This window comes from Sitophilus oryzae, unplaced genomic scaffold (assembly GCF_002938485.1).
Source record: "Sitophilus oryzae breed Bouriz unplaced genomic scaffold, Soryzae_2.0 scaffold_1576_pilon_pilon, whole genome shotgun sequence".
NCBI lineage: Eukaryota > Metazoa > Arthropoda > Insecta > Coleoptera > Curculionidae > Sitophilus > Sitophilus oryzae.
Window position 1 is genome coordinate 8,668,257 of NW_022146254.1, and position 20,666 is coordinate 8,688,922.

The window sequence follows — 20,666 nt, forward strand, 5'->3', positions numbered from 1 at the left end:
TTCATAAATTTAGAGCCATGAGCCATCAGCATTAGAAATGATTCTAATATGCATGTCAATTTGTTGATATGTGACGACATTTCACTTTATTTAGCTTAATAAATTTTAATTCGAAATGAAGATTATTTATTATTATTATTAAAAAAATTAAATAGAAGAGGAACTCCTATCGTACAAAATGTCAAATCAGCTCGTTTACTTAATGTGTTCTTAATGCAATCTAATACTAATAATTATACTTTAATGCTAATCTAAGTAATTTTTACTTTATTTGTGTTATTTCGTTATTTGTAGTAAGGCAAAGACAAAATCAGTTCCTGTCCATCCAAAAATCAAAAAATAATTTTATATTATTTAACGGTACCTACTTATCGCCAACTTATTAATATATGTCCATCTTTCAGAAGCACACACAGATGGGTAAGTGAAAACCTCTTACAGCTCGATGGTAGGCACGTACCTTTCCAAATGAGAGAAAAACCAAAACGAGACCATCTCAGACGTGAGGCATCTAGTGGTACACGAACATCGTCCGTTGATATTTGTGCTGGTGGTACTTTTGGTGGTCTTTCTGTAAAAAAAAACGATCTTCCTAAACGTGTCGTTTGGTTTAAATTTTCAGAATGCGAAGATTGGCAGTAGAAAATTTGAATGGTAACGGAAGAATAATGACAGAAACTAAGGAATATAGTGCAACTCAAAAAGTGCAAAGGTTGGTTATTTATTTAGTTTATTTTTTTTGAACCGGGAGTTTGATTTAACATACATTTTAAATGAAGAATAAATAGAATAATAAATTAAGTTACACATCTAAATTTAAAATTTCTAATAAAGAATTTTTTTTTATCAGCCTAATATATTTATTTAGTATAATTAAAATTTATATCCAGCAAATAATAAGTTACCATACTTGAAAAAAAGATTTTTGCTATAAGCTAGCATTTCTCAACAAAAAACAAACAAATAACAAATAAGTATCTTAAAAAAATACAAGAAATGCAAACAAAATTTAATATAAAAGAATAAATAGTGCCTATTTATGATGGGCCAATACATATTAATCAAATAATTATTTACTTTTTCGCGCCTTTTTTCAGTGTAATTTGTTTAGTACACTTCTTAATTTATTGTTATTTTACTTTTTCCTCTATGCTTTAAAATGATTATGTTTGTCTTGTTTAAGCAATTATAACATATTATTAAATCATAATAACCTTTTTCTTTCCTATGTCTCCTATTCTGATTTTGAAGTTTAATAATATTTTTTTTAAAATTAAAAACTGAAAGTTATATTGAAATTAGATAAATTTGTCAGATATAATGTGTTTTAAAAATTGTTTTCTTTTTAAAAAATACACGTAAAAATAATTTGGTCACTTAAAAAAATAAAAAACGTTAGGACTTTTTTTTAATTAATAAATAAGTACAATGTTAACACTAACTGAAAAAAAAACAATATTAACCTAGAAGTAGGTATTAATAATAAAAAATAGTTAATGGTTACATAAAATATTCTTATTGTTTTAAACAACTCAAAGAATAGAATAGCAATACGTTTCATGATATAAAGAAATATAAGTATTTTATTTTTTGACCACTTAATCCATTTTATGGAAGAAAAATGGTACATTTAATACAAAACAAAAATGGAACAATTTTAAGGCTACTTCTCTTGAACTTACGATCGAGATACTTTTGCAAAATACAAAGCTTTGCTTTCCTAATTTTCGTTCTAAAAAGATATAATTGGTATCATTGAATAAATATTTATTAAAAAGAACGAAAAGTTAGGCATCAAAACTTGTATTATTTCCTAAATTCGTTCATAAGAAGTAGTTTTATCTAGCACAAGATGTATATACGAAGGAAAATACGTATACATGCGGGAGTCACAACTGCAATGTGTAAACAGAGTTTAAACGTAATACACAAGCACTGTGTATCCTACGGCACACTGTGTATCCCTTACTTTGTGTATACGTAAATGCTAAACTGTGGCTACATTGTGAGGCGGACGTTTAACCTTTGTGCATACGTGTTGAACTACAATGTGTAAACGTAGCATATTTACATCGGGGGAATTGTGTCACCCTGTGTCTACATCTAATAATGTAAACACATCGTAAATATCATTTGATGTGCTGTATGGGAAGTTTTATAAAAAAAACGAATAACTAATGACAAAATAAAATAACTAATGACTAGAACAAATAAACAATATATCATTGAAAATTAGATTATTAAAATATAAAGAAACATGTAAAAATATTTAACTCTAAAAGTGAGAATAGTTATTGATATCATTATCTGATTATGTTGCCAAATATTATGATACCAAAAATATGAAAATATATTATTTTTCTTTAAATAACTACAAGTACATATAAGTAAAGTTATTATTATATAATTATATTCAATAAGGTATAGTCTGTCAGAGAAAATAATTGACAGAGTTATTTGTCATCATTCTATTTTTTCCGTTTATTTTATACTTATTTGTATTTTAAATATTAATTATACTAACACATATCCAATCAACTCGTATTTGATAAAAAAAGCTCTTTGTTTTATTTCTGATTTAATATGGTTTATTTTAGAATTTAATTCTTAATTTGATTTTTTTTATTTTAATATATCATTATTTGTTTGGTTAGAGATATGGTATTAATTCTTAATATATGTAATAAAGAGTTATAGTAATTTTACTTAAAAACATTTAAATTTATATACGTAGTTTTATTGTTCTATACAGGGTGAGTTTTAATTAAGTGCAAATATTTCTAAGGGTAGTATATTTTGACACCAGAAAAACGACTATAAAGTTTTCTTCGTGAAAAAAAATTGAAATTTTGGAATTTTTAAAAAAAATTGGATTTTTTTTAATTTTTAGTTAAAAACATAATATCCTGGCAACATAGATAGTAGATTAATTTACTATAAAGAAAATCCAGAAAAGAAAGCAAAAAACACTTTCTGAGGAAATTTTCAAAATTAAATAACTTGGTTATTTTGGACTTATTTGAAAAATGATAAAGAGAACATAATATGTTTCTTTTATCGAGAGCTATCAGCCCTTAAAATATTCGAACATATTTAAGACTCACCCTGTATATTTCGTTAAAAGCACTAAATTCCATATGTTTCATTACCTTGTATTATTTTCCCATTTATTAATTTTAGTACTAGTTGGGTTAATGTATCTTTAATATATAGGCTTTTAATACTTATATAAAAAACCGGTATTAAAATACTAATAAAAATATTCATATTAAAGTTACATCAAACAACAGTTAAATCAGTTATAGGCAATCGAGTTGGCAACATATCTGCTAGTGATATACATTTGTATCTTCGTCGCATAAATGTGCTTTTATCTGACTATTTAATAAAAGAAAATATAAGATATGCATACATATGTATGAGTATACGTAATGAGAATTATCTTCATGTATTGAAAAGTGGTCATTAAACAAGAAACACTGAGATGGCGCTGCTGTAGCAAAAGTTCTACATTTGAAAGAAGCGCCAAAAAATTTTAGAACAGGAAATAATTAAAAAGATATAAATAAATATGCAACTCCTGAAGGCGTGTGTTGCCTCTCTTTTTAACTAAATTCACAATTCACTTTATTTATAACCGCTAAGTTCAATTCGATCCCTTATAGCTTGTTAGGGTTACTGTGGTCATTTAGTGAATTCTTCCCATTTTGGTGATCACTTTTTAAAATAAAGTCGCATAAGTAATATATTAACATAAAATATTAATAAAAATAACATAACATAAATAAAGTCGCAGTTTTTTCTTACATCTACCCTCCATAGTTTGAAGCAAGAAAAATATTTAAAAATTAAAATCAAATACCTATTAGCCAACTACAGATTTACAAATAAACACAACATCCAGAGACAAATGTATAGATATTACTTAAAAATCATATGTTTTTAATAAATATCTAGTATTAAAAAGTACCTACAGGGTGTCCCAATATTCCGTGGACATAGAATAACTACCTACGTATTTTTTGAATCAAAATAAATTAATTGCACATAATTTACCTCTATACAAAAGTGCTTCGTTTGTCCGTTAGAGGGCATCCATTAAAAATAAACCCGAACGTTAATTAATTTAAAATTTATTAATTTTTCTAACTAGATTATTAGAGCATAATAGATTTTATGCGCCCCCATAGCTTGGTGTGACAAAAAAACATTTTTTAGAAGTCAGCTTCGGGAATTTTTTTTCCTCAAAATGTATGTAGATTTTAGATTATACGATATTTAGATTCTACTATTCTCTAGAATTTTGTGAAATTGCAGTAAAAAATTTAAGGCTTTATTGCTCCAAGGGTATCAAAGTTTTTAATACTAAATATTTACTGAAGATTATTTATTGATCAGATATTATTTTGCAATAATAAAAAGCAAAATAAAAACACTAAATCACCACAATACACCAAAACACTTTTACTTTTACACTGGACGCGCGTTTCGCTAACCATGTTAGCATCATCAGCAGATGATTATAAACTAAAGTACAATCTACAAGTTGAGCGTTTATATACTCGTTCAGTGGGCACCGAGTGGGCGTGGCAAAATCTAGCCAACCGAGTCAGAGCCAACTGAGCGTAACAGTTAGCTTTCCGCCTCTAGAGTAGTAGGAACAAAGAACTTGAAGGAATTGGACCGTTGACTCTGTTCATACTATCTTTACATTTATTAATTCTGATGCTTTCATATGCATCTAGTTGCCTGTAATTTGAGACTTGCTTAATTAATTTTAAATTATTAAGATCTATACAATGTTCATTATCAACAATATGTTCAGCAAGGCAAGATTTATCCGGTCTACCATATCTTATCTGAGCTAAATGTTCTTTAAATCTAGTTAATATTGATCTTCTAGTTTACCTAACATATTTCTGATTACAATCTTTACAAGAAATTTCATAAATACCCGACCTTTCCAGTGGAGGTGTTTTATCTTTTGGATTACCTAATAATTGTTGTAATTTATTATTAGCACTATACACAAGTTTATAATTGACATTCTTAAAAATTCCTTTTAGACCATGGGATAACTCTCTATCAAACGGTATCGAAAAATATTTAGACGTATCTTTCTTCACTTGAAAAGTCGAATTTTCAGAAATCATTAACCTATACCTACGTTTTCTAATTAATTTATCAACTAGTGAAGGAGAATATCCATTACACTCAGCTACATTCCTAATGTAATCTCTTTCTATTTCATATTTTCGTTGGAATGTGGGAAACTAAGTAATCTATGAACTAAGAAATTTAAACTAGCCATTTTATGTTCAACACTATGATGTGATTCATTAGGAATGTATCTGCGTGTGGTCGTATTTTTCCTATAGATATCAAATTCCAGGCAATTATTAGTATTTCTAATAACTAATACATCTAGAAATGGTAATCTGTCGTTGTTCTCAATTTCATGTGTAAATTTAATGGAAGGAAAACGATTATTTAACTTAGAAATAAAATTATCTATTGTATCTGAATGTGTGTCAAAAACAGCAAAAATATCATCCACATACCTAAACCATACTCTTGGAAAATACTCAAACTGATTCTTAGCCTCCACTTCAAACCTGCTCATGAATAAATTAGCCAAAAATGGAGACAATGGATTACCCATTGCTGTACCTTCCTGCTGTTCAAAAAAGTTTGTTATTAAATTGAAAACAATTTTGTTTTATACATAACGATGTAAGCTCAATATATTCACTCAGTGTTCCAATTCCACATACTTTAGGCTACTTGAAGGAATTACTGAACGCAAATGGTCTCGACAACAAAGTGGTATGGTATAAAACAACCCTGTATGAGATTTGTTTTAACTACCAGAGGCCACACAGGGCAAGGGTAACTAATAGTTTATGGATTTCGACACTTTTTATCAAAATCACTTGAATTAAGTACCACTATATTATATTCAACATAATAATTAAGAAGTGGCGTCACAATTACAAAGATCGCCTGATAAAATTATATGGTAAATGGAACCGATGTAATGTATGTATCCAAGCCAACTTCACGCCGTTTTTTTTTCGATCATTTAGGTATTTACAATAAAATAACAAATACTATTAGAATTTACAAAAATTCGCTGTTATTGCAAAATAAATTGTATGACAATAATAAGAAATCTGCATTCTACAGATGATTATAGGCTTTTAACTGAACGGATATACTGTGACCCACATTAGCCTTTTATGTTTTGCTTCAACGTCTATTTTTGTGCATTGTAAAAAGAGAAAAGCATAATTTACTTATTTGTCTTTCAATGTTTTCTTTATTTTTCCGATATTAATATTTATGTTAATGGCTATATTATTATCAATGATATTTATCTTGTTAATAACTTTCTCTATTACTGATGTTTTGGTTTTCAATTGACATGGCAAAAATGATGCGTGGATTTCATATCATGGGTCGGATTCGAAAGTAGATTATGGTAACGTAATTAAGACACTCTCTTGTAATACCTAACTAATTACTCTGTAATAATTATCTTGGACTGATTATACAGGGTCCGGTAATAGTGCGCCGAGCATCTGTAACTTCTAGAACAAAAAACTTGGAAATTTTGTTTAACTGTAAACCTAAAGTAGGTATGTACTAGGATGCATTTCAGGAAAATAAAGTTAAAATAAAAGAAGTTAAAATAACTTCTACAGGGTGGCTGAAAAAAGTTCGAGTTTATGAGATAATACCGCGAGTATCTTACCGTTAAAAATTTTGTAATACTCTAAATACAAAAAATGTTCATTTTCTGATTCTCCATCTATTAAAAAAATAATCTACAGGATGTTTCATTTAAAATAACGAAGAAAAAATATGTTATGTTTTAGAGAGTTTGGCGTAGAATATTGAACAAGCTATATGATTACGATATTTATAGCAATAGTATATACAATAATAATTAATAATAATTAAATTATAATACAATATTGTATTATAAAACAAAATATGTTTTGGGCTAACTGTATTGATTATTACTAATAAGAATTAATTACACTATTAACTATAAAGTATAATATAAATGATACACCGTAATGAATTAATTCTCTTGTTTTATTTTCAGAATTATGTACTCCATTTATCGAACATTGCATAAGATCGCATTGAGAATAGTTACAGGAATTCTAGATTTGATTGTAATTTTATGGTTAAGTTTCTATTATATGGCAGAAGCTTTTATACTTATGTTTATTCCGTTATCACTAAGGTAAGTTAGTGTTTTCAATAGTTAATCAATCTATTAACAGATAAGTTTGATTTTTGTTTGTCTTAATACATTTTATAATTTTACTTAGTTCAATTATTTATCAATTTTTATGTCTTTGTATACAGGGTGGTCCGAACTGTATTCCGGAAACTTCGGCAAAATATTCTGCAGATAAAAATAAGTAAAAAAGTTCGTATAAATGTATGTCCTAAAATGCTTAGTTTCGGAGATACAGGGTGTAGAAATTTCATTTTTATTTCGATTTTTTCCAAATAAGTTCTGAAGTAACGTCAATATTTGGATGAAAATTGGTGTCTGGGAGTTTTTTGACATGAAAAATTTGATTTTAGTGTCAATATGACTCCTACTAGTAGAGGGCGCCACCTACATGTGTTTTAACTATTTTGAAGAGTAATAACTTTTTACGGACACCTGTATAAAACCAATTTTCATCCAAATATTGACGTTACTTCCGAAATTATTTGGAAAAAATCGAAATAAAAATGAAACTTCTACACCCTGTATCTCCGAAACTAAGTATTTTACGACATACATTTATACAAACAGTTTTACTTATTTTTATGTACAGAATATGCTGCCGAAGTTTCTGGAATACAGTTCAGACCACCCTGTATAATTTTCTCCGAACTGTATAAAATTATTTTTTTCTCAGTAATCCCTTCGTTCATGATCCATTGGCTCATGGTGAGCTTCTAATGCCGGGTCCAGACCAAGGCGACAAAAAGTAAACACGATTTTGAGACAAAAATAAGAGAAACTTGCGACAAAAAATGAGGAATTCTGGCGAGATAAACTTGAGACAAATTGTCTACACCGCAAGGACAAAAGAACAACAAAGTCAAAAGTTTAGTTGTTGCGAATGAGTTTTATTAACCATGTGTGATTTCATTGGTCTCCTACTGTTGGCAGCCCACGCCACACTGCACCGACAACTTGTAAAATATACGAACAAAATATAACACTTTGATCTTTACAAAAATGTCGCAGAAATGTATTGGATTTGTCGCAATTTTGTCGTAAAACATTACTGGTCTGGACCCGGCATACCACAGCACTGTTTAAAAATATTCATATCGCATCTAATATCATAACATTAATTTAACAATTATTTAATGCCATCTGGTGAACTTAAACAACCATTATAATCAACTACAGCATCAACGTTTTTCTGGGCGACTGCCGTTGTCGATGGACCTGTTCTTGGATCGACCTGTTCTTGGATCGAGAAATTGTCGACTGATGTGGTTCTTCATCGCCGAAACCCGAAACTTGTCTACGAAAATTGTAAAAAATTATTGCGCGAAAATTTTCTCGGCTTAATTCCATATTCCGAGTAACTCGTCAATCGTCAACTTCAAAAATTCAGTTTAGTATAGAGGCTTTAAATGAAGAAGCTGTCCAGAACTATGGCGTCAAGTTAACTATAAACGACGGTTATTTTTCACATTTGATATAAGTTGACAGAGGCGCCTACTATGTTTTTATATACAAATTGTAAAAAACAACCCTTGTATTTAGACCTGTTCGGTGTTGAGATTTGAGAGTGATGACCACCGGTGTTTCAGTCGGTGTATCGGTGTCAACACCGACACCGGTGTTTATCTCAACACCGGTGATCATTTCAGCACCGATGTTCATCTACAACACCGGTGTTTATCCTGACACCGGTGTTTATCTCAACGGTGTTCCGGTGTTTGGAATAGGCCTACCTCGTATAGATACATAATACTCAACTCTATAAAAATCTACATCTGTTTATAGGTAGATATAATTATACTTTTTTATACACCAAGAATGAAATTTTATTATTTGGTAAAACGTACTAGGTATACCGGGTGGTGCATGGTCGTTGGAAATATAGGAAATTCCATGTAAATCTTGAACTGTCCAAATATTGCCTCCCCTATTAATTTTACAGCAAAGTTGTAAATACCGTATGATCGAGAAAAAGCGGTCAACGATGGCTATGAAATGAAGATCGCTGTCATTTTATATGTAAATTTATATGGGAAATGTCATCGATCGTCATTTCCCAGCCAACTGAACGCCGTTTTTTTTTTATCACACGGTAGGTTTTTTAAAGGTCTGCGTATGCTCAATACACATGCCAAATTTCAACAATTTTAGACAATCCGCTTTTAAGTAATTTAAGAAAAACTGCACCATTTTTAAATTATAAGTGTACAGGTAACAATGCAAAACCAGATAAATGCCAACGTACCTTAAGCTGTCATCACGTCGTCATCATATAATTTTGTCAATGTCAAATTGTATTTTCTAAATGTCATGCATTTGTCTCATTTGAACCAATTTAAAATTACAAATATACATTTCGGGAACACTAAGCCATAGATAAAAGAAAATAATCTTCTATTAAGATAGATATGACACTTAATAGTAAAATTTTGGGTCAAAGCGCCCCTCCGTGTTCTTAGTAGAGACTACGTTTAACCCAGCGCCTTCGCCTTTTCTGCTGTAAATATTTTTTATGTTTATATTTGATTTCAAAGGATTTAGTTTTAAAGTTACGCTGATATATTAGTATATCAGAGTAACTTTAATAAAACATAAGAATATATATATTTTACAGTTTATTAAATATAAATTTTGACTACAAGGTAGAAAGTAAATCACAATATTTTATAAAACTTATAAGTATACCATTTTTACAGTTAATAAATAATAAAACTATTTCTGACTATGATATTTAAAATTTAGATAGATAGAATATTAAGTATTTGCAGACGCAGACCCAAATTCAATAAAAACAAAAATTTTCCTGCGAAAATCGGGCGTTTTTCACAGAAAAGGTATGTTTTGATTTATCAACAATCATTGTCAAGTTGACAATATACAGGGTGTTTTTTAATTAGTCTAAAAAATTGTGGTGTGATTCCGCATGTGTTCTTAAAATAATTTTTATATAACCATTGGGTCTAAAGTACTTCCTTTCTGATCTACAGGGTGTAAAAATTTTAAAAAAATCGATATTTTGCTTAACATAAATGGTACACTACTGCTTTTTTAAAGAAAATATATTTTTTTCTTGACTGGCCATCCTTTTTCAACAAAATTGATCTTTCGGGTTTTTCTTGTTCATCAAACGGTTGCCGAGAAAAAAATAAATATACTTATTAAGAGTCCGCCTTAACCCGTTTTCTAACGATTTTTTATTTTTTAGATTAATTAGGAAACACCCTGTATATTCATATCACAGGCAACCAAATAAACTAGTAACCTCTAAAAATTATTTTCCTACCACTAGCGACATACCGTGTTTTTAGTGAGTACTAAATTATTTTATCAAAATTTCACCATATAAGTTTCCAGACAATGACACTAAGCGTAGCTATTAAATGTAGTAGTGCAGACAGCACAACACATTATATTTGATAATGATTTAATAATAGGCTGACAACTTAAGGTATGCTGACATTGATTGGTTTAGCTTTTATTGTTTTCTAAGGGTTTAGCATTGTTACCTGTTCAGTTTTAATTTAAAAATAGATGCAGTTTTTCATAAATTACTTAAAATCGGTCCAAAATTGTTCAAATTTGGCATGTGTATTCAGCATACGTAGACCTTTAAAAAAACTATTTACGATTAGCTGTAAAATTAATAGGGGAGCCAATATTTGGAAAGTTCAAAATTTGCATGGAATTTCCTGTTTTCAACGACGATGCACCACCCGGTATAAAATGGTGATAACTAATTCTGTTGTTTTTAGGACCCTTAAAAGTTTAAGGGGACGAACAATTCTAGTCACAGGAGGTGCGGGAGGTGTTGGACAAGAACTTGTTACCAGACTAGTCAAATATAAAGCAAAAGTGATTGTTTGGGATGTTAACGAAAAAGGTAGATATTTATCAAACGAAAATTCGATATGTCAAAAGGCATTGATATTCTTGAAATTCTTCTAATAAGTGAAAGCTAATAAATATATTTATATTCTTTTTAAATTATTATAAAATCTTCATATTAATACTAATCGTATAATAAAACCGTTTAAAAACGATAGACAGGCGAAATCTTTAGAGAATCACTTCAAAGTTTGTGTGTCACAATATGGTAAAAATCTGAATTTTGTAATAAGTAAGAGGTACATAGAACCAAAAGACGGATGTGCCATGCTGGCAACTCATACTTTTGGGTCAGTATATTGATTTTTTTTTATTTTGAAGTTCGGATCTTTTACAAGATGTTTAAATGAGAAAAATTCGATAGGCTTGGTTTCTTTCCATTCAAAAATTTACAAAAACCCGTCCATTTCCTTTTAGTGCTTAGCAACTTTCAGCAATCGTATAACTTTCTTATTTATAAAGATTTTCACATATTGTCTGCGAAGAAAATATAGCAGAAATATTAAGAAAGCTTTTGAAAAAAAAACTACAACCAATTATTCCTAATGGATTCCGAGGTATCGTTTTTAGAATTCAGAGTTCTAATAGCGTGACCACTGTCGAACACCAACTCAATTCCACTTATTTTTACCAAAAGTGCAAGTGTTTCTAACATGCACTTAAAAATTTACAAGCTATAGGGAAAATTACAACGACTCGTTAATTAATAAACAAATAAAGTATACGAATAATAAATAACGAGAACAATAAAGATGAGAATAGATAGAATTTTAAGTACTGATTGGGTCGACACGGTCGACTCGACCGCGACGAATCTGCTATATCTCCTTCCACGTCTCTTAGCAATGTACACAGTTTCTCGGTTTATTTCATGCGTTTGGCAACGTTTTTACTGTTCTCTCTTTGTTCAGTATGTTATAAACGCATTGTACTCTTCTTACATACGGAAATATCGACCTAAAACTAACCTTTACCAGCCCTTAGTATAGCCCGTCTCTCGACATCCATCTCACATAACTATCGTTCTGTTATTAATTCACAGACAACTAATCTCAGATTTGCGTAGGTGTATTACTTTTTTTGATGGTCACCCGATACTTTTCTCCATTTATATAACAATCTTTATATCGACTCACTCAAGCAACCGTCAAATAAGAACTAAACATCGAAAAAGATTGACACCCTTCAAGATATCATTAGAAACTTTTCAGGCTTTCCTCGTATAATCGATTAGTCTGAGTATTAAGTAAGCTGGCATTTTAAGCATTTAGATATAAAGGGTGTCCCAGAAATAAGTGGAAGTATTTTAAGAGCTAGGATGCAAAAATCCGGATTATTCTATACGCCTGCGACATAGACTGCGTATTATTTACATGTAAAAATTTTCAAAAATGTGTAAAATAACAAGACATGTTTTTATCTGTTTAGCAATGGCAAAATTAAAAGAGAAGGTAGAACAAGATGGTTACAAAATTCACACGTATGCCGTCGACCTTTCGGATAGAGAGATGATTTACAAATACGCCGATATCGTCAAAGACGAAGTTGGAACTGTAGACATTTTAATTAATAATGCAGGAATAGTTTGCGGACAACCGTTTTTGGACATACCGGATTACATGATCGAGAAAACTTACAAAGTGAATACCCTCTCCTGTTATTGGGTAAGTTTTTAATAGCTGTTTAAGTGTGATTAGGTAAAATAAGATAAAACAACGGAAAAACAGATGATCTGGAGATCTGATGGAATCAGATGGATAAAAAGTGATAACACCGGATATGTAACATCCTGTATCTTTAATATGTATTTCTTCACCCATGTTTATAAGAATGTTTTTTCATAATTTATTGATGAGAAATTAGTACTTCAACCTACTGCCCAGTTAACCACATTAAAAAATGTTAATAGTTGCTATTAGACTTGATGATAGCCCATGGACGTCCCTGGTGAATTTGTTGTGAATTTGTCAACACTTTTTTAGCATTAAAATATGTAGCACTAAGATCCGGTTATACAAACATGGTGCGTTGATCCGAGTTCATATGAACCCAACATTGCCGTTTGTTGTCCATTTCCCCACAGAATCTGCATTCGCCGTTGTTTTTCAGCTTCAGTCTACTGAGGTGTTCGTTGAGGAGACAGTATCCTGTTAGAAACCCCGTGATAATCCGAAGAATGTTTTTACTTAAATCAAGGAAAATCTTTTGTTTTTCTCGATCATTAACCCTGAGGAACTCTTTCGAGTGTCTTGGACCGTTGGAGGATTTCCATTCCAGGTTACGGATGGTGTCTTTCAGGTTCTGCAGTTCCGTTTTAAGGCGGCTACAGACATTCATGCATACTTGACAAGTTGTACTTATGCAAACGTACTTGCACAAGTTTGCATTGACTCCACACAATACAAGCGCACTTAAATAGTTTTAGTCAGGTTTTAGTAGGTAAAAATGGACGAAGAAGACGCGCTAGCTCTTGCGATGTTCGTTATTCTGCTTAAACAAAAAGAAAAAAGAAAAGCCGTCGATTTTGATGCAAAAACTGCCTTCTAAAAAGGAATATTTATTCGCATACTAATATTTTAAATGAATTGAAGTTTTACCCTGCTAAAATTTGTTCTTAAACTGTTTATTTTTTTACAATCAAATCGCGGTTTGCAATTTTATCAATTGTTTGCAATTTTTTAATTAAACTTTTACATGCAGCCTCTCTTCTGTTTTTATTATGATAGTCCTTTGATTTTACTTGCCATAAACAAAGAGATTCTCTATAAATACTAATGAACTCCACCAATACCTCCCGCATACTTTTTTCATGTTCACTAGCCCTTTTTGTCTATCTTCTGGTAACAAACAAATAAGAACCAACCAATAAACCTACTAGAATCAACTTCAGGCTTGCGCAAGTTTGATACACACGTTCATGCATACTTGCGCAAATCACTGGGGCATGAAGAAAATTCGTACAAGTCTATGCCACTTGCACAAGTCGAAATACTTGTACAAGTTTGTTCCTACACACGTTTAAAATTCTTATACAAGTACGCTTGCACAAGTACACTTGTCAAGTATGGATGAACGTCTGTAGTCCTCTTTAGTGAAGTGTTCGCTCGTTTTCTAGCTAGATCGTTTGCTTTTTCATTGCCTTCTATCCCTTGGTGAGCGGGACCCAGAGTAGGAGGACTTTATTTTCTTTGCCTAATTTGTTCAGCTTCTCTAAGCATTCTTTGACCAACTTCAAATGATGGTTACTGAGTTGATCGCTTTTAGTGCTGCTTGAATATCGGATAAGATGGCTATTTCCTGTTTTTGCTCCCTACATAAAATTAAAGAGCAAAATAATAGAATATTTAGATACATGAAAACGTTAAATTCGAAGGTTTTTTTGTTTGATTTTAAAAAGTTCGAAATTCGGATTCATGAAAACTAGGCTTTAGACTCAAAGCCTATGGGTGTAAAGCATAAAGCCTTATAACAATTAAAAATTTTGATCATAAGGTTAGCTCTTCAAAACTATAAACAATTTAGCACTGTCTGATAATAAAATCAATATACGCACTATTTGGTATTCGTTGGTAAAACTTATTATACCATACGATAAAAAACGGTGTCATAGATGGCTTGGGAATGAAGATCGCTGTCATTTTATATGCACAGTTTTATGATCATTAACATAGATCGTCATTCCAAAGCCAACTGGACGATTTTTTTCGATAATACGATTTAGCGAATAGTGAATATTAAATAAAACAATCTGAGAGCATAAATGTTAAATTTATATATTTTTTTTAACAGCAATATTTATCTTTGAATGTGGTAGATAATGATTCAGTATCGAAACTAAAATAATTTTCAACGTCCATTGTCTTGGTTTATTTTGCCTTACACAACGTTTCGGTCAGATGGATGACTGACCTTTACCAAGTGTAAACTAATCTAATTCCTAAAACTACTGGGTTTATATCCTGCTGGCAAGCGAAACCTTAAGTCGGCGTTTACATGTATAGGAGTGAATCGCTATGGCAATCTAGTAAGTTGGAGAGAGCAAAAATACGAAGTATTTATTACATAACCACTTAATCTGACGCTAGATTCCATGCGCTTGGGAAAATACTGGCCGTCTGTCTTTATTCGGTACATCTTATTTTGCTAAGCGTGTTGACCGTACTCTTCGTACACTCGAAATCGGCACCCAAGGCCAGAAATTCCAGCCCTAGTATACTCCAGCCCTAGTATACTCCGTGAGGAAGTTGGGTGCACAGTGGTAAACCATGAGGTTGGCCACTGAGAATGTCTGCATTGGTGCGTCTTATCAGTGGTTGGCATATCGTGGATATTTCCGTACTAAGATTGTTAAAGATGTTATTATTGTTTGCTATAAAAACGGCTTCTGTAAATTTACGTTTTTTCCAGTGATATTTCCTATGGACAACCCGAACTTCCGACCACTTTATATTGTGCTGTTTTGACCAAAGATGGTCCGCAAAACCTGACTTCATTGTTTCACCCTTTTGTACATTTTTTAGTGTAATTCAAAATAAATAAAGACAATGGAAGTCCGAAATTCTTTTATTTTCAGCAATATTTATGTAATATAACTTGTTATAACATTTTCTGCAATATTACTGAAATATTGCATACAAAATGAAGGGTCCAGGGGAAAACTTAATAAGTGCCAATTCCTTAATTTTCAAATTTTACAGCATTATAGTAGGTCTAACTGGTCCCTACAAAATGTATAAACTCAGCAGCGCAATAAGTTGTTAAATCCTATGGTATATACCTAGTAAAAATATAGAATACACATCAAGTATTCGGTGCCCTCCTGTAAAATCAGTGAAATGGCGCTTATCGTGTTTTTCCCCTAGACCCTTCAAATATAGTTCATTAAGAGATCTACTTATTTTTTAGACTGCAAAAGCTTTTCTACCCACAATGATTAAACATGGAAGCGGTCACATAGTTACCATTGGTAGTCTAACTGGTCTTTTAGGAGCCCACAGTTGTACAGATTATAGTGGATCAAAATATGCTACAATCGGATTTCACGAAAGTCTTTGGACTGAACTTAAAGTATTTTGAAACAAAAAATGAAAAATAATGTTGACTTTGCTAATCCAATTTTTGTTACAGACCAAAAAGTATAGTGCTATAAATCTGACAATGGTTGCCCCGTATTTTATAAATACTGGGATGTTTGAAGGGTGTAAGCCTACATACAGTCCCATGTTAGAACCAAAAGTAGTGGCTAAGAGAACCATATTGGCCATTAGAAGAGAGGAATTCTTTTGCAGTGTACCAGCCTCCTCTTTATATATTCTAGGTTTAAAAAAGTAAGTGCATTAATGTTTGTGCTATAAAAATTATCTTGTGCATATACAGAATAATTCATTGTTCTGAAGACTTTCTAAATCAGCATTCTCTTTGGGATGTTCCTTGCCATTGGAACTTATTTTTACACTAAATTTGTAGTTTTTAAGTGGAATTGAAATGAAATCGAAAATCAGTTAATATACAGGGTGGTCCGAACTATATTCCGTAAACTTCGGCAGAAAAAGTAGTTTCGGAGATACAGGGTGAACAAGTTTCATTTTTATTTCAATTTTTTCCAAATAATTTTTGAAGTAACGTGAGTATTTGGATAAAAATTGGTGTCTGGGAGTTTTTTGACATGAGAAATTTGATTTTTATGTCAATATGACTCTTAGATGTAGAGGGCGCCACCTACATATTTTTAACTGGTTTGAAGAGTGATAACTTTTTGTCCGTACCTGTATAAAACTACTGAGTAAAAAAATATACGTTCACGATGTTTTTTAACGTAAAAAAAGTCTCTTAGTAAAAATTGCTAAGAGTAATGATTCTCAAGATATTTGGACTCGAAATTATCAAAACACCTCATCATTGACATAAATTAAACATGTTGACTAAATAGTTATTAGAGTGAAATCATAAATTTGAAATGTTTTTGTGTCAAAATTTCAACAGAAACTGTTTTCCCGTCATTTCTTCGAAGAAAAATTTATGGTTAATTTAAAAAAATAAAAAGTTCTCAAATTTATCGTATTTTTTGTCAATAATGACATGTATTGACCAGGGGCGGCTCGTCAGGGTAGGCAAGGTAGGCGGCGCCTACCCTAAAATTTTGGCAGAATTTAAGCGGTTTATTACATTACATTATTTACTATCCAATACATAAAAATACTGTTAATACGCGGAAGTGTGTTTTAATAATCAATATTATTGTTGTTAAGTTAATGTATATTATTGTCTTGTATATTAAAATATTCACTATCGCTGGCGTACGCTGACTGTGCCACTGCGTTAGAAAACAAAATAATTTTGACCGTTGGAGTGTCTTTGTTCGGCGATTTCTCCATCACCTACTATCAGAGTCGATGCACGACGTACGGCAGTCTTCTGTCTCTATCTAACTCATCGTGCGGTAGCGACGCGACGTAAATCGGAGTTGTATCGTATTAAGGCGGGGCTTAGGCGAAATCTCCTGTCGCCTTCGCATGAAGTCGTGGAGGCTCGGTAGGCTTAGAAGTTAAGGGGATATTCCCGATATTTCATAAGGGGATATTTTATGATTCATTATACGTAGCATTTAAAACTTTTAGGCTGTACTTAAACAGCCGTTAAACGGTAGCTTGCTAAAATGCCGTTAATAGGTATGACGTCGTTGATGTGACGCACTTGACGGGTTTTATAAAATATAGGAATTTTATAAGAACTAACGCTATCCACCCTACCAAATAACCAACTTAACCAACGCAACTAACCTCGACACTGATAAAAAAATATAAAAAACAAATATAAATTAGTAAAAACCAACCAACTAACCAATGAATTAACACCCTCCAAATAACCACGCTAACCAACCCGCCAAATAACTAAACCAATCCAACCAAAGAGTCACTCTCTTTGGTTGGACCAATGCAATAAGATCACGCTATATGCAAAAACATATATAAAAAAGTCTTGGTCGGCGTGAGATTTGAACCACGGACCATGCGCTCACGAAGCGATAGCCTCAGCCACGGAGCCACAGGTGCTCTTGCAAAATGCTTATAGGAAGGCATTACTTTCCGCCGACATGAACGACGTCACAATATCTATTAACGGCATTTTAGTAGGCTACCGTTTAACGGCTGTTTAAGTACATCGAAACTTTTATATGAAAATTCGAAAAAAAGTTGTATTTCAGAACACGTCACAGAAATAAAAGAATCCGAAGTAAAAAAGCGCGTTATTTTATTCGGTGCAAGAAGACGATACAACAGATATTACAGAAAAGTCTCAGTGTGCTATTTCAATTCGATGTGTTAATAAAAGCGGCTAAGTCAAATATCTTTGCGAATTTTATTTTATGAAATATTAGATAACACTGTTATACATTTAGAAATAATGTTTGCAGATAGGTACCCGTATGTCTCAATTATTTTTATTTATCTTTTGCGTATCCGAAAGTTAAAGAATCCTATAAAAAATGTCCAACGCATTTAACATCTGATTTAACAAACTTGTTATATGTTTTTGATACATTTCCAACGCATTTAATAGTGATTTAACAAACAAAAGATGTTATTGACCAACGTAAATTAATGAATAAATTGCAATAGATATGATAATTTTGATTATAAAATAATTTAAGTAGAATAATCCTGGAAATATATTTCCAGAGGCTTTCAAATTGTTTCTTTTGTTTGTTACTACACCATTTACAAGTACTTGGGTTGAGAGACATTTTTCATGTTTGAAATGCATTAAACTTTATTGTAGAGATTCCATAAAAATAGACGTTTATCGTCACTTGCCTTACTTTCAATCTAAAAAGATCTTTTCACAGCTCTTCGACATCTGATAATTTTACTGATATAATAATAAATAACTTTTCTTTATTAAGAAACCGACTCATCAATTTAATATATAAAACATAATTATTCTTTCTCTCAATACTACCAATTTTTAAGTTTGCGTAAATAGATAAAAATAAAATAAAATTCTATGATGTACTCCATAGTAATAGATAAAAAAACATATACTTGTACATTATAACAATCATTATGTCATTACGTTGAAAGCTGTTATTTTTGCTTTAGTTTTGTCCCAAATATTCTTGAGTTATGTTTTTAACCCAGAGATAACATATATTTACAAACTGGGTTAGGGTATTATGTAAATTAGGGGGGGGGCAAATAGATGCAACTAAAATTTTGTCGCCTACAAACATTTTTTACGTAAAAAATCACGGAAATGTGTATTTTTTCACTCAGTAGTTTTATACAGGTACAGACGAGAAGTTATTATCCTTCAAAACAGTTAAAACACATGTAGGTGGCGCTCCCTACAAATAGGAGTCGTATTGATATCAAAATCAAATTTCTCACGTCAAAAAACTCCAGACGCCAATTTTCATCCAAATATTGACGTGACTTCAGAAATTATTTAGAAAAAATCGAAATAAATATGAAACTTCTACACCCTGTATCTCCGAAACTAAACATTTTAGGACATATATTTGTATGAAGTTTTTTACTTATTTTTATCTGCAGAATATGCTGCCGAAGTTTCCGGAATACAGTTCGGACCACTCTGTATAGGATGTTCCATTACATTTTTAGAACGAGTGGGAGGGGGGTTAATCACTTCGACCTTACAGATCCATTGTGTCCCCCTTTCTTGAATCATAACTCATCATACAGTCCCAGGGCTTTGACAAAAGCCAGTATCTGGGACGGTTTTATAGAGGGTAGTTCTCCATCTCCAATATCAAAAATGCTGTAAATTAACCATATGTAGGTTAATTTACAGCATTTTTTTTAAAAACTGTTTAAAAGCTCTCTTTCCAGTTCTGTTCTCCTTCGATCCTCGGCGTCGTATGAGACGCGCCACCCTGTATGTGCTAATAATTTTTCATAATAAATTATTTTGTTTAAGTTACCTACCAACCAAATTGAATTGGTTACTTCAATACAGAGTACTTCGTCTACCTCAAGCCATGAAGACCATGAGAAAATTCCAAGAACCTCAAGCAGCCTAAGAAAAACTTTTTATAATGTAAATTTATTGTTAATTTAGAAACTTAATAATTTATATCTAATAAATAAAATACAATAATTTAGTAAAAATATTTAATAATAAAGAACACATTGAAATAAGTAAAATGGCAAATTTAAATAATTTTTTAATGTAGGTAACAAAATATACAGTTGGACTAAAAGTTTCTTGAATAGGTCCCTATCTCTGTAAATATATAAATGCATCACCCATTTGGATGTTAACTTTATCTATTTAAAACTTTTAATTTGAAATGCTAACTTATCTATATTGAAATTATCACAGTAAATCATAGAAATAATCCAATCCTTGTCCAATCTCCCATATAGAAATACCAGTGTTTAATCTATGTGCTAAATCAATTTTTTTAAATATGGAATACAAGGTTGGATAAAATACCAAATGTTTCACACCCTTATCGTCCCTAAAAATTAAAAAACATTTTGCATTTGTATTTGTTTTCATTAAAACA

General features: G+C 31.2%; 2 protein-coding genes across 3 annotated transcripts in view; one reads left to right on the top strand and one right to left on the bottom strand.

Annotated features, from left to right (window-relative positions):
- Positions 1-323: 323 nt before the first annotated feature.
- Positions 324-20,406, top strand: LOC115879215 (short-chain dehydrogenase/reductase family 16C member 6-like). The gene is made up of 7 exons (XM_030895911.1): positions 324-712; positions 7,112-7,255; positions 11,005-11,132; positions 12,566-12,801; positions 16,043-16,204; positions 16,265-16,464; positions 20,075-20,406. The coding sequence occupies exons 1-7, from the start codon at positions 624-626 to the stop codon at positions 20,175-20,177; spliced, it is 1,062 nt and encodes a 353-aa protein (XP_030751771.1). The 5' UTR covers positions 324-623; the 3' UTR covers positions 20,178-20,406.
- LOC115879214 (chitinase domain-containing protein 1) overlaps positions 20,255-20,666 on the bottom strand; it is a 45,138-nt gene continuing 44,726 nt past the window's right edge. For both annotated transcript variants that reach the window (XM_030895910.1, XM_030895909.1), the window contains one exon: positions 20,255-20,618. In XM_030895910.1, coding sequence (XP_030751770.1) covers positions 20,474-20,618 — 145 coding nt within the window. In that variant the 3' untranslated portion in view covers positions 20,255-20,473. The remainder of the gene's footprint in view (positions 20,619-20,666) is intronic.